Source organism: Tetrahymena thermophila (assembly GCF_000189635.1).
Source record: "Tetrahymena thermophila SB210 genomic scaffold scf_8254662, whole genome shotgun sequence".
NCBI lineage: Eukaryota > Ciliophora > Oligohymenophorea > Hymenostomatida > Tetrahymenidae > Tetrahymena > Tetrahymena thermophila.
This window is the reverse complement of record NW_002476429.1, coordinates 21,584-36,330: the sequence shown is the minus strand read 5'-3', so window position 1 is coordinate 36,330 and position 14,747 is coordinate 21,584. Positions and strand designations below refer to the sequence as shown.

Sequence of the window (14,747 nt, the reverse complement as noted above, 5' to 3'; positions counted from 1 at the left end):
TATGACTTATTAATTCTTTTCTTTTTATTTCTTATTTTCCTTAATTTTTCTTTCTATTCAACAAATAAATAAGATATTTTTTCTTCAATATTTAAAAAGTATAAATTAAATTGGTGTAATTGGTGCATCAAATTTAGGTTCTGCTTTAGCAAATTGTACTAATCTCTCAAATTTGACATTAGATCTTAGGTAAAAATAGCTTATTTGTTTTAAATTGTGATATAATTAATTACACATACAATTTTTATTTGATTTATTTTTCTTTTTCTTTTTTATTGTACTTACTTTTTTTTTTCCCTACCTTTCTTAATTTAACTCATTTTTTTATTTTCAACGTTAGCTTTTATTATTAATTAATTCATTTCTTATCATTTCATATTTTTATTTTCACTTTTTCCTTCTAAATAATGAATTAATGTATTAATGATATATTTTTTCTACAATATTTAAAAAGTGAAAATTAAATTGATGGTTAAGGTGCATCAAGCTTAGTTTCTGCTTTAGCAAATTGCACTAATCTCTCAAACTTGAAACTTTATCTTGAGTAAAAAAGTTTGTTCATTACTAGCATTTATTTTTCTTCTATCTATCTTTCTTAACTTAACCCATTTTTTTAAATCCAACATTTGCTTTTATTATTTATTAACTAATTATTTTATATTTTTTATTCATTTTTTCCTTCTAAATAAATAACTAACTAACTAACTAATTAGTTATATATTTTTTCTTCAATATTTAAAAAGTCACAATTTAATTAGTGATTAAGGTACATCAAACTTTGGTTCTGCAATAGTAAATTGCACTAATCTAACAAACTTGACACTTAATCTTAGGTAATAACAGCTTATTTGTTTTAGATTGTGATATTTTTCATATAAAATCGAATTTAAAACAATATACCCCTTTATATTTGCTTATTAGCTTTTTATTTGATTTTGTTATCTTTTTCTTTTTATTGTACATGTGTTTATTTTTCTTCTATCTTCATTTTTTTATTTTCAACATTTGTTTTATTTATTTATTAATTCATTTCTTATTATTTCATATTTTTTCTTCATTTTTTCCTTCTAAATAAATAACTAACTAACTAATTAGTTATATATTTTTTCTTCAATATTCAAAAAGTCACAATTTAATTAGTGATTAAGGTACATCAAACTTTGGTTCTGCAATAGTAAATTGCACTAATCTCTCAAACTTGACACTTAATCTTAAGTAATAACGGCTTATTTGTTTAGTTTGTGATATTTTTCATATAAAATCGAATTTAAAACAATATAACCCTTTATATTTGCTTATTAGCTTTTTATTTGATTTTGTTATCTTTTTCTTTTTATTGTACTTGTGTTTATTTTTCTTCTATCTTCATTTTTTTATTTTCAACATTTGCTTTATTTATTTATTAATTAATTAATTTCTTATTATTTCATATTTTTTTTTCATTTTTTCCTTCTAAATAACTAACTAACTAACTTATTAATTAAATATTTTTTCTTTAATATTTAAAAAGTAACAATTAAATTGGTATTGAGGGTGCAATAAATTTATGTCCTGCTATATAAAATTGCACTAATCTCTCAAAATTGACACTTCGCCTTTGGTAAAAACAGTTTATTTATTTTTGATTGTGACATTTTTATTTATAAAATTGAATTTAAAACAATATACCTATCTATTTATCTCTTTTAATTAGTTATTATTTGAAAAATATTTCATTTTCTTTTTTATTTTGCTAATTTTTTTTAAATTTTAAACTTGATTTTTAATTAAATAATTTTTTTCTATTTAATTTTTTTAGTATTTTATTTTAATTTGATATAATATAAAAGTGAAAATACGATCAATAAATCATAATAATTGAAAGTAAAAAGCAAGTATCTTAAATCAAAAAGATTAGTTGTCATTCAAATCTAATTCTTATCTTTTCTATGGCCATGGTGATAGGCAAGTAGTGAAAAAGGATGAATAAATACATGCATAATATTTGAATAATAGAAAATAATACTTTGTAATAAGATAATTTAACCAAAAATATATATTGATAGTTGTTAGATGTATTATTTATTATTTTTATGTTTATGAATATCATATTTATTTTGGTAACTTAATAAATAAACCAATATTTATAAATTAAATATACTTAGATAAATGAATTTCTTTAAAATCAGCCCTCAATTTTAACTAAAAACAATTAAAGTATTTAATTTTAAATATTTTATATACCCTATCATATTAACCAATTTAATTTGAGAGGTTACAAATTTCAATCCCTTAATTTTTATTTATGGAAGTAAAATATTTTTAAAAAGCTAAAAATTAAAAAACTTATAAAAAAATTGAATTTAATTTAATTGAATTGATTTAAAATTAAAATTATTATTAATATTTTAACGCTGTAAAAACGCTATTAAAATATAAAGGCATTTGGCTATAAATTAATTTTTAAATTAAAAATATTAATTTGTAAACAAACAAAGAATCAAACACTTTTAGAATTTTGCAAATAAATTTGAAATATAATTTTTTATCAAATTTTGTTTTTAAATGATGTTATTAGCAATAGTTTCAATAAACTCTAAAACTAATACAAAAAATTTTGTTTTTAACATATTTTATACATTAAATTTTAATAAAAAATTAATTATAGGTGACCTAGCTTTTGCATCTGCACTTTAGAACAACAAATCTAGAATTTCTTTTTCAAAATTCGTATTTAAAATTCTAATTAATCATTTTTTATATTTTTTGTTTAAATATACAAAGAAAGGAACTCAATCATACTGTGCACCAGAAGTAGATTAAGGAATATTCAAAAAAGCTGTAAATTATTTGCTTAATTTACTAATTATTATTTTATTTTAACTTAATTTTTATTCATTTTTTGATCAAAGGCTTTTTTAAATTAAAAAATTACAAATCTTATTTCAAAAATTATTTTTGTCCTCATATAAAAACGAATAAAATAAAAAATTCTTTTAATAATTTAGTCAGATATGTTTTCTTTTGGTTTAGTGCTATTAGAACTGGATAACATTCAGACCTTCGACTTCACAAAAACAACAAATTAGGAAAAGCTTGAAATTTAGTTTGGAAATATTTTCACAAGCTTTTAGATAAATAGACTATCTTAAATTTACAGGATAGCCAAGTAATGTTTAGAATTTGATCCTAAAAATCGTTTACCTCCTGTAGATTTACTCATTCAGTTCATAGTTTAGAATTAAAACTACTTAGATGTTGAGATTTCTTCCATATTAAATAGGGTAAATTTTATTGTTTTTATTAATCATAAATTAGTTTTTTATTTTTTTTGCAAAGAAATAACTTCAGAAAAAAGCAGAATAACTCTCTTAAATTTAGAAGAGTATAGTAGAAAAATCAAAGAAAGAAGAAATTGAACTCCTTTAAATTTATTAAATCTACAAGGTTATCATTTAATTTAAACTTAATTATTTAATTTTATTTATTAAATTTTTAAAAAATGAAAAAAATTATTTCAGGATTAAAGATTTGAAATGTTGATTTAAGAATTTAAATAGTTGAAAGAAAAACCTTTTGAAATCTTTGAATATCAAATTATTCTTGATTTACTCTTAAAGAAGGCTTAATATGATTCGAATTTCGAATTCATTTCTGTTGGGGCTACTGGTTTAATTCTTGGAGCCTACAACAAATCATTAAATAGACACTCAGCTTTAAAAATCTAAAGAGTTCCATCCAAGCATGAAATTGTTCGAGAAATTGGAATAATCAAAGATTGTTAAATGCCTCTTGTAATCAACTTCTATGGTTTCTTTTACCTAGATGTTACCAAAAAAGAGGACTTTGTTGTATATGAAATTGAAAAATGTTCTGGTATCAAATAAATTAAATAAATTCAAATAAAAAAATAAATAAATTATTTATTAGGTAACCTAAAGCAATACTTTAACAGATTAAAGAAAGAAAATATTTAGCTTAACGATGAAGAGAAAATGCAAATAGCTATTCAAGTAATCGATGTTATTAATTACTTACATTAAAATGATATTGTACATAGAGATATTAAACTTGAAAATATCCTCTATATCGACGATAATCAATCTTAAATTCCAATCATAAAACTAAGTAATTAAATCTTTAATAATTTATTAATCAATTTTTCTTAAATATATTTTTTTATAATTAGCTGACTTTGATTAAGCAAGAAAAATGTATTATAATTGGATTAGAATTAATGGAAACTTAGTTAAAGATTACAAACCTATTAAAGGAACAGTAAATAAATTATTTTTTAGTTTAAAATAAACAATTGAAACTAAAATAAAAGTGTGGCACTCTTGGATATATATCACCTGAGATATTTAACACCTAATTATTTACATTCTAGGTAAAATAAATAAATAAATAATATTAATTAATTTTGTTAAATATTTGATTTACTTAAAATTTAATAGAGTGAAATTTTTTCACTAGGAGTTTGCTTAGCTGTTATTGATAATTTTGAAACATTGGAACCATTTCTTAAATAAAAAAATCTTGACTACCTACATGGCTTTAAAATTCCATTTGAACCAAGTTATCTTATTAAAAACGAGTTGGTATAAAGAAACACAAAAATCTATGATATAATTCTAAAAACCGTTGCATTTAATCAGGAAAAAAGAAAAAATTTATATTCAATTATTGCTGATCTGCATTCAAATTATGGATATTAATTTTATTCTAAAGAAATTACTTCTTTTAAAAATGTAAATATATATATTTTATTACCACCATAATTTCTCCAATTCTCATAATTCAAATTTGAAAAAATAAACGACTTCCTAAAATAATTAAAAACCTAAATTTAACTCTTCTCTCTTAATTAATAAGGAAACTTTAGATGAAAAATTACAGTTTTAATCTTTTTTATATTATTTTTTACCTAAAAACAGATTAGTTCTCATTTCTTATATTGCAAAATAGCCAATTTTCAATTGTAATTTATTTTTAATCAAAATATTTAATCTCTATTATTAAAAGACTTTTTCATTCAATTAAAAACTCTAAGTACTTTTGTAAATTTTAATTAGATCAAACAATATAGGCCCTGGTGGGGCGAAAGCAGTAGCTTCCGAAATTGCTAAATGTCCTACTCTCTCAGCTTTAAGACTTTTGCTTGGGTATTTTTTTACACATTTTCTCAATTTATAGTTTAAATAAATTATTAAAAAAATCAAAAACAAAATAAAATATATTTATTTAAGTATTTTTGTAAATTCAATTAGATCAAACAATATAGGTCCAGATGGTGCGAAAGCAATTGCTTCCGAAATAGCTAAATGCCCTACTCTCTCGATTTTAAGTCTTTGGCTTTAGTAATTTTTTACCCATTTTATAATTTAAATATTTGATTTGAAAAAAACAAAAAATGAAAGAATATTTATTTTTGTAAATTTTAATTAGATCAAACAATATAGGCTCAGATGGGGCGAAAGCAGTAGCTTAAGAAATAGCTAAATGTCCTACTCTCTCCACTTTAACCCTTTGGCTTGAGTAACATATTAAACATTTTTTTGATTTATAATTTAAATTAATAATTAAAAATATTAAATAATAATAGAACATGTATTTAAGTATTTTTCCAAATTTAAATTAGTGATAACAATATAGGCCCAGATGGCGCAATAGGAGTAGCTTCTGAAATAACTAAATGTCCTTCTCTCTCGGCTTTAAGTCTTTGGCTTGGGTAATTTTTTACATATTTTTTTAAATTTAAATTTTAAATAAATATTTAAAAAAATAAAATCATAAAAGTATATTTATTTAAGTATTTTTTTGTAAATTTTAATTAGTAATAATAATATAGGTCCATATGGGGCAAAAGTAGTGGCTTCGGAAATAGCTAAATGTCTTACTCTTTCCACTTTAAGCCTTTGGCTATAGTAATAAATATTTAAAAAAACAAAAAATAAAAGAATAAAGAATATTTATTGAAGTATTTTTGCAAATTCAATTAGATCAAACAATATAGGCCCTGATGGTGCAAAAGCAGTAGCTTCAGAAATAGCTAAATGTTTTACTCTCTCCACTTTAAGCCTTTGGCTTGGGTAAATTTTATACATATTCTCAAATTATAGTTTAAATAAATAAATAATATTTAAGTATTTTTGAAAATTTTAATTAGATCAAACAATATAGGCCCAGAAGGGGCAAAAGCAGTAGCCTCCGAAATAGCTAAGTGCTCTACTCTCTCCACTTTAAGCCTTTGGCTTGGGTAATTTTTCACACATTTTCTCATTCATAGCCTCAATAAATTATTAAAAAAATCAAAAATAAAAGAATATTTATTTATTTAAGTATTTTTGTAAATTTTTAATTAGATCAAACAATATAGGTTCAGATGGGGCTAAAGCAGTAGCTTCAGAAATAGCTAAATTTCCTACTCTTTCTATTTTAACCCTTTGGCTATAGTAATATTTAACACGTTTTCTCAATTTATAGTTTAAATAAATAATTAAAAAAATCAAAAAAAGAATATTTTAAGTATTTTTGTTTTCTTTAATTAGATCAAATAATATAGGCTCAGATGGGGTGAAAGTAGTAGCTTCTGAAATAGTTAAATGTCCCACTCTTTCCACTTTAAGCCTTTGGCTTGGGTAATTTTTTACACATTTTCTCGATTCATAGCCTTTATAAATATTTAAAAAATTAAAAAATAAAAGCATATTTATTTAAATATTTTTGTAAATTTTAATTAGTGATAACAATATAGGCCCGGATGGGGCAAAAGCTGTAGCTTCTGAAATAGCCAAATGCCCTACTCTCTCCACTTTAAGCCTTTGGCTTGGGTAGTTTTTTAGGCATTTTCTAGATTTATAATTTAAATAAATAAATAATTATAAAAATCGAAATATTTAAAAATTTTTGTAAATTTTAATTAGTAATAATAATATAGGCCCAGATGGAGCAAAAGCAGCAGCTTCAGAAATAGCTAAATGTCCTACTTTATTCACTCTAAGCCTTTGGCTTGGGTAATTAATTTTTCACACATTTTCTAAATTTATGGTTGAAAATAAATAATTAATAGTTTAAAAAATAAAAGAATATCTATTTAAGTATTTTTGTAAATTTTAATTAGTAATAACAATATAGGCCCAGATGGGGCAAAAGCAGTAGCTTCGTAAATAGCTAAATGTCCTTCTCTCTCCACTTTAAGCCTTTACCTCTAGTAATTAATAAAAGAATATCTATTTAAGCATTTTTGTAAATTTTGATTAGATCAAATATTATAGGCTCAGATGGGGCTAAAGCAGTAGCTTCAGAAATATCTAAATGTCCTATTCTCTCTACTTTAAGCCTTTGGCTTGGGTAATTTTTGACACACTTTCTTGATTTAAAATTTTAATAAATAATTAAAAAATATAAAAATAAAGAATATTTAAGTATATTTTAAATTTTGAATTAGTGATAACAATATAGGCTCAGATGGGGCGAAAGGATTAGCCTCAGAAATAGCTAAATGTCTAACTCTCTCCACTTTAACCCTTTGGCTATAGTAATTTTTACACATTTTCTATATTTAAAGTTTAATTAAATTATTAAAAAACTTAAAAAATAATGAAAGAATGTTTATTTAAGTAATTTTATAAATTTTAACTAGTGATAACAATATAGGCCCAAATGGGGCAAAAGAAGTAGCTTCCAAAATAGCTAAATGTCCTACTCTCTCCACTTTAACTCTTGATTTTGAGTAATTTTTTACTTACTTTCTCAATTTATAGATTTAATAAATTATTAAAAAAACTTAAAAATAAAAGAATATTTATTAAAGTATTTTTATAAAATTTAATTAGTGATAACAATATAGGCCCAGATGGGACGAAGGCAGTAGCTTTTGAAATAGCTAAATGCCCTACTCTCTCCACTTTAACCCTTTGGCTTAGGTAATTTTTTACTCATTTTCTCAATTTAATGTGAAAATAAAAATTAAAAAAATCAAAAAATAAATGAACATTTATTTAATTAATATTTTGCAAATTTTTATTAGTAATAATAATATAGGCCCAGATGGGGCGAAAGCAGTAGCTTCCGAAATAACTAAATGCCCTACTCTCTCCGCTTTAACCCTTTGGTTATAGTAATTTTTACACATTTTCTCAATTAAAAAATAATTTAAAAAAAAGAATATTTATTTATTTAAGTATTTTTGTAAATTTAAATTAGATCAAACAAAATAGGCCCAGATGGGGCAAAAGCAATAGCTTCCGAAATAGCTAAATGTCTTACTCTGTCTACTTTAAGCCTTTGGCTTGGGTAATTTTTTATACATTTTCTCAATATATAGCTTGAATAAATAAATAAAAAAATTAAAAAATAAAAGAATATTTAATTATTTTTGTAAATTTATAATAGTGATAACAATATAGGCTCAGAAGGGGGAATATCAGTAGCTTCCGAAATAGCTAAATATCCTACTCTCTCAACATTAAATCTTAATTTAAGGTAATTTTGAAGATATTTAAATTGTTAAAATAATATTTAATATATTTATTTATCGAATTAAAATACTTTTTAAAAATAATTAGTAATAATAAGCTAAATGGAGATGAGTTATTGGAAATTAAATTTCGAAAAAATATGATAGTAAATATAAAATATTGAAATGTATTTATTAAATAAATGAATGATCTGATAATAGAGAAAATAAAATTTTTAATTAGTAGTATAAAGTCATACATAATATTTATTTTTGAAAATGGTTTCAGATTAGATTTTTAGAAAATAATAAAATATTTTTTTAATTAAATATCATTTAATATATACTGTAAATGCTCATTAATTAAGGCATTCCCTAAGTATTTTTGCCCAAAAAAAGTTCCATATATATGTTTTAAATACAAATATTAAGTTTAAATAATGAATGCTAAATTAATTTTTCTGCGGTATCTCTTTATAAAACCAAATATATAATTATTATATTTATTTGTTCTTTTTATCCATTTATAATTAATTAATAAATTAAATTTCATAATTGCTATTCAGTATTTTTGAAAAAAATAAATGATATAATAGATTAAATATTACAATAGATTAGAAGAAGTAATTATTAATTTTTTTATTAATATCCTTTAAATTTATATAAATTAATAAAAAAGTTTTTAAGCTCTTCACTTTTATCTCATTAGTTTCTCCATATTAGTCCGATGTATATTTAATTAATAAATATTACTTTTATTATTATTAATATTTTTTGTATATCTAACTTTCAATTTGTTTAAATAAATAATTTCTAATATAGAAATTATCATCATTATTTATTTATTGATTTTTATTAAAACAAAAATTTTTTAGCTATTTTAACAAAATTTTCATTTCAATTTTTAATTAATTATTTATTATTCATTTTTTGTTATTTGATATTTTTTATTCATTTTTTGCTATTAAAACTTACAATTTCTTATTTTTTCATTCTATGTTAATTTTATTAATTATTAATTAATCTTATTATTTCATATTTTTTATCATTTTTTCCTCCTATAATTAATTAGAGTGAAATGCCTTTTTAATTTATAAAAGGCTAAATGTAATAGATCTTAATAACATAATAAATAAAGCTAAATTAGCTTTAAATAGTTTATTTTTGAGTTTTTAGAATGCTTTAAATTCACAAAATGTAAAATTTGAAATAATTTTTTCATGCCATATATTCTTATAAAATATCATTTTTTTTGAAAAAAATAAATATTGAAAAATTTTACCTCTATATTGACTCTAACAATGTCCAAAAAAAATGGGTATTTTTCAAAAAAGAGGAGTTCACAGTGAATTCATAGGAAAATTCATAAAAAATATTTAAAATTTTAATTTTTTTAAATTTAAAAACCGGTATATCAAACTCTCTTTTTGTAAATTCGTATGGAAATTTACTCTATTTAATGATATATTTTTTCTTCAATATTTAAAAAGTAAAATATTTTGATGAAGAAGATGTACAAGACTTAGGTTCTGCTTTAGCAAAATGCATTAATCTCTCTAATTTGAAACTTTATCTTAGGTAAAAACAGTTTATTTGTTTTAGATTGTGATATTTTTAATTATAAAAACTAATTAAAAACAATAAACTCTTTTTTCTTTTCTTTTTATTATGCTTGCTTTTTTTTATTTTCTTTCTTTGTTAATTTATTAGCTCATAATTTTATTTTCAACTTTTACTTTTATTATTAATTAACCCATCTTATTATTTCATATCATTTCTTGGTTTTTTCCTTCTAATTAACTATTTAATGGTATATTTTTTCTTCAATATTTAAAAAGTAGCAATTAAATTCGTGATAGAACATAATAGATATACTCGCACATATAAAAGCACTAATACAACTTAAAATTATAAATTTGTGATGAAGGAGTATCAGGCTTAGGTTCTGCTTTAACAAATTGCATTAATCTTTCAAATTTGACACTATGGCTTAGGTAAAAACAGTTTATTTGTTTTGGATTGTGATATTTTTAATTATAAAAACTAATTAAAAACAATAAAACTCTTTTTTCTTTTTCTTTTTATTTTTATTGTGCTTGCTTTTTTTTTTGTTCTTTCTTTGTTAATTTAACAGCTTATAAGTTTATTTTCAACAATTGCTTTTATTATTAATTAATCTATCTTTTTATTTCATATTTTTTCTTCTAATTAACAATTTAATGATAAATTTTTTCTTCAAAATTTAAAAAGTCGCAATTAAATTTGTGATAAAGGTGCTTTAGGCTTAGGTTCTGCTTTAGCAAAGTGCACTAATCTCTCTAATTTGACACTTGATCTTGGGTAAAAACAGTTTATTTATTTTGGATTGTGATATTTTTAATTATAAAAACTAATTTAAAACAATAAAGCTCTTTTTTCTATTTCTTTTTATTGTGCTTGCTTTTTTTTTGTTCTTTCTTTGTTAATTAAATTTATCATTTTATTTTCAACTTTTGCTTTTATTATTAATTAATTAATCTTATTATTTCATATTTTTTCTTCATTTTTTCTTTCTAAATAACTATTTAATGATATACTTTTTCTTCAATCTTCAATATTTAAAAAGTTGCAATAAAATTGGTGATAGAATAGAATAGAAATACTCGCACATAAATATGCACTCAGAATAACTCTTAAATTAACTATTTTATAATATTTATTTATATTTTTATTTTTTTTTTTTTTATGCTTATTAAGTATACAAATTATTGAATTTTAGATTATTTATAGTGAGCAAGTATAGTTTAAAATGAATTTAAACTATAAAAGAATCTAATTAATTACACCAATATTTATTTCATTCTAGTGAGTTCGCATTTTAGTTATCATTTATATCCAATCTCTATTTCCTACTATATTTTTAAGTAAGCATTTTAAATAGAAATATTAAGATTTAATAATAAATGTTACACTAATTTACTTTTTTGTGATTTCTCTTACTAAAAGTAAATTTATAAATTCATATAATTTATTTTTTCTTGTATCTACTAATAATTAATTAAATTTTCATGGGTTGCATTCAATATTAAAAAAAAAAAAAATCAATATAATAGATTAAATTTTACAATAGATTGGAAAAAGTAATTATTTATTTTTTTATTAATAAACTTTAAATTTATTTTTGCTAATATAAAAAGTTCTTAAAGTCTTCACTTTAGTCTCATTAGTTTCTCTGTATTAATCTGTCGTATATTTAATTAATAAATATCATTCTTATTACTATTAATATTTTCTATATATTTAACTTTCTGTGATTAAAAATTTTTATTTTTCTAATAGATATTGTCCCCTATTTTAGTACATTTTTTTTAAAATGTTTTTTTAGTTTTTTTAATTTAATTTTCATTTAAAATTTTTTAAATTTATTATCCATTTTTTATTATTTGAAATTTTTTATTCATTTTTTCATTCTAAACTTTTTCTTGATACAAACATCTTATTATTTTTAGATTGGAATATTTTTACCTTTAAAACATAATTTTAAATAATAAAACTTGATGAATTTATTTTTTAGCTTTTTATTTGATTTACTTTTCTTTTTCTTTTTTACTTTACTTGTGCTTATTTTTCTTCTATCTTTCTTAATTTTACTCATCATTTTATTTTCAACTTTTACTTTTATTATTAATTAATCTATCTTTTTATTTCATATTTTTTCTTCATTTTTTCCTTCTAATTAACTATTTTATGATATATTTTTTCTTCAATATTTAAAAAGTTTGCAAATAAATGATGCAATCATTACATCAGATTTAGGTGCTGCTTTAGCAAAGTGCATTAATCTCTCTAACTTGACACTTAATCTTGCGTAAAAACAGTTTATTTGTTTTGGATTAAGATATTTTTAATTATAAAAACTAATTAAAAACAATAAAGCTCTTTTTTATTTTTCTTTTTATTGTGCTTGCTCTTTTTTTGTTCTTTCTTTGTTAATTAAATTCATCATTTTATTTTCAGCTTTTGCTTTTATAATTAATTAATCTATCTTATTGTTTCATATTTTTTCTTCATTTTTTCCTTCTGATTAACTATTTAATGATATATTTTTTATTTAATATTTAAAAAGTACCAATTAAATTGATGATGAAAGTGCATCAAGGTTATCTTTTGGTTTATCAAAATGCATTAATCTCACAAATTTGACACTTGACCTTAGGTAAAAACAGTTTATTTGTTTTGGATTGTGATATTTTTAATTATAAAAACTAATTAAAAACAATAAAACTCTTTTTTATTTTTCTTTTTATTGTGCTTACTTTTCTTTGTTAATTTAACTCATCATTTTATTTTCAACCTTTGATTTATTATTAATTAATCTATCTTTTTATTTCATATTTTTTCTTCATTTTTCCTTCTAATTAACTATTTAATGATATATTTTTTCTTCAATATTTAAAAAGTTGGAATAAAATTGGTGCAATCGGTGCATCAGGTTTAGGTACTGCTTTAGCAAAGTGCATTAATCTCTCTTACTTGACACTTGATCTCCAGTAAAAACAGTTTATTTGTTTTGGATTATGATATTTTGAATTATAAAAACTAATTAAAAACAATAAAACTCTTTTTTATTTTTCTTTTTATTGTGCTTGCTTATTTTTTGTTCTTTCTTTGTTAATTTAACTCATAATTTTATTTTCAACTTTCGCTTTTATTATTAATTAACCTATCTTATTATTTCATATTTTTACTGCATTTTTCCCTTCTAATTAATTAACTATTTAATGATATATTTTTTCTTCAATATTTAAAAAGTTGCAATTATATTGATGATAGAATAGAATAGAAATACTCGCACATATAAATGCACTCAGAATACATCTTAAAATTAAAAAAATTTTTTTTATATTATATTTATATATATATTTTTTTATATTGTTATTATGTATTTATTAGGTGTTTTTTTTAATCTTTTTTATTTTTCTTATTTTTAATTATAAAAACTAATTAAAAACAATAAAGCTCTTTTTTTTTCTTTTTGTTTTTATTGTGCTTGCTTTTTTTTAATTTAACTCAACATTTTATTTTCAACTTTTGCTTTTATTATTAATTAATGTATCTTATTAATTCATATTTTTTCTTCATTTTTTACTTCTAATTAAATATTTAATGATATATTTTTTCTTCAATATTTAAAAAGTGATAATTCTATTGGTGATGAAGGTACATCAGGCTTAGGTACTGCTTTAGTAAATTGCATTAATCTCTCTAATTTGACACTCAATCTTTTGTAAAAATAGTTTATTTGTTTTGGATTGTGATATTTTTAATTATAAAAACTAATTAAAAACAATAAATCTCTTTTTTCTTTTTCTTTTTGTTTTTATTGTGCTAGCTTTTTTTTTGTAAGTTTCTTTGTTAATTTAAAAACTCATCATTTTATTTTCAACTTTTGCTTTTATTATTAATTAATCTATCTTATTATTACATATTTTTTCTACATTTTTTACTTCTAATTAAATATTTAATGATATATTTTTTCTTCAATATTTAAAAAGTTTGAATAATTTTGGTTAGAATGGTGTATCAGGCTTATGTTCTGCTTTAGCAAAGTGCACTAATTTATCTTATTTGACACTTGAGATTTAGTAAAAATAGTTTATTTATTTAGGATTGTGATATTTTTAACCATAAAATAAATATTAAACTAAAAACTCCTTAAATTTATTTTATTTTATTTTTTTTCTCTTTTTTTATTCCACTAATGTTATTTTATTTATTTATTGATTTAAGAAATAATTTTTAATTAAAAAGTTTATTTTATTTATTTTTTTAAAATGTACACAAATTTATTATAAAAGTTATATGGAAAAAAAATTCAAAGTAATAAACTAGTGTCTAAAATCAAAAAGATTAGTTGTCTTTGAGATAAACAAGTGGCTAAAATAGTATGATTGAGTATGATATATTTTATTATATGATATTTTAAAAAAAGTGTTTTAACCTTTATATAGATGCATTAATAGATAGATTTTATTATTCTTTTTAAATTTATAAATATCATTCATATTATTATAAGTTAACAAATAGCTAATAAATAATAAAAAAAAGATTAAACCATATGAAATTTTTAGTGTTTTTTTATATCTTGTTAAATAATTTTAATGCTAAGTTTTTATATAACATTTAGATTTTAATCTTAAATAGTATCCATCAGTAGCATTAAGGAATCTGAGGGGTTACAAATTTAGGGAGAAATCAAATTTTATTTTAATTATATAAATGAATCTAAAGATTTTATACGGGGGGAGACATATATTCTGGACTAGAT

The 14,747-nt window shown here is 20.5% G+C and overlaps 2 protein-coding genes across 2 annotated transcripts; both read left to right on the top strand. All coding sequences in view use genetic code 6, as the record gives it.

The window, feature by feature from the left end:
- Positions 1-961: 961 nt before the first annotated feature.
- TTHERM_001263961 (transmembrane protein, putative) lies at positions 962-1,941 on the top strand (the record flags this gene model as incomplete). The annotated part of the gene is made up of 3 exons (XM_012797349.1): positions 962-1,241; positions 1,303-1,600; positions 1,830-1,941. The coding sequence occupies 3 exons, from the start codon at positions 962-964 to the stop codon at positions 1,939-1,941; spliced, it is 690 nt and encodes a 229-aa protein (XP_012652803.1).
- A 1,052-nt stretch (positions 1,942-2,993) lies between these two features.
- Positions 2,994-13,737, top strand: TTHERM_01263960 (kinase domain protein; the record flags this gene model as incomplete). Its single annotated transcript, XM_001029871.3, has 31 exons — positions 2,994-3,263; positions 3,319-3,426; positions 3,501-3,855; positions 3,910-4,107; positions 4,169-4,257; positions 4,310-4,369; positions 4,437-4,730; positions 4,917-4,960; positions 5,055-5,144; positions 5,250-5,339; positions 5,428-5,517; positions 5,982-6,071; positions 6,149-6,238; positions 6,345-6,434; positions 6,531-6,620; positions 6,723-6,812; positions 6,906-6,995; positions 7,103-7,192; positions 7,243-7,332; positions 7,430-7,519; positions 7,625-7,714; positions 7,818-7,907; positions 8,012-8,101; positions 8,188-8,277; positions 8,377-8,466; positions 10,279-10,434; positions 10,691-10,780; positions 12,198-12,287; positions 12,546-12,635; positions 12,880-12,969; positions 13,617-13,737. The coding sequence occupies 31 exons, from the start codon at positions 2,994-2,996 to the stop codon at positions 13,735-13,737; spliced, it is 3,585 nt and encodes a 1,194-aa protein (XP_001029871.3).
- Between the last annotated feature and the right edge of the window lie 1,010 nt (positions 13,738-14,747).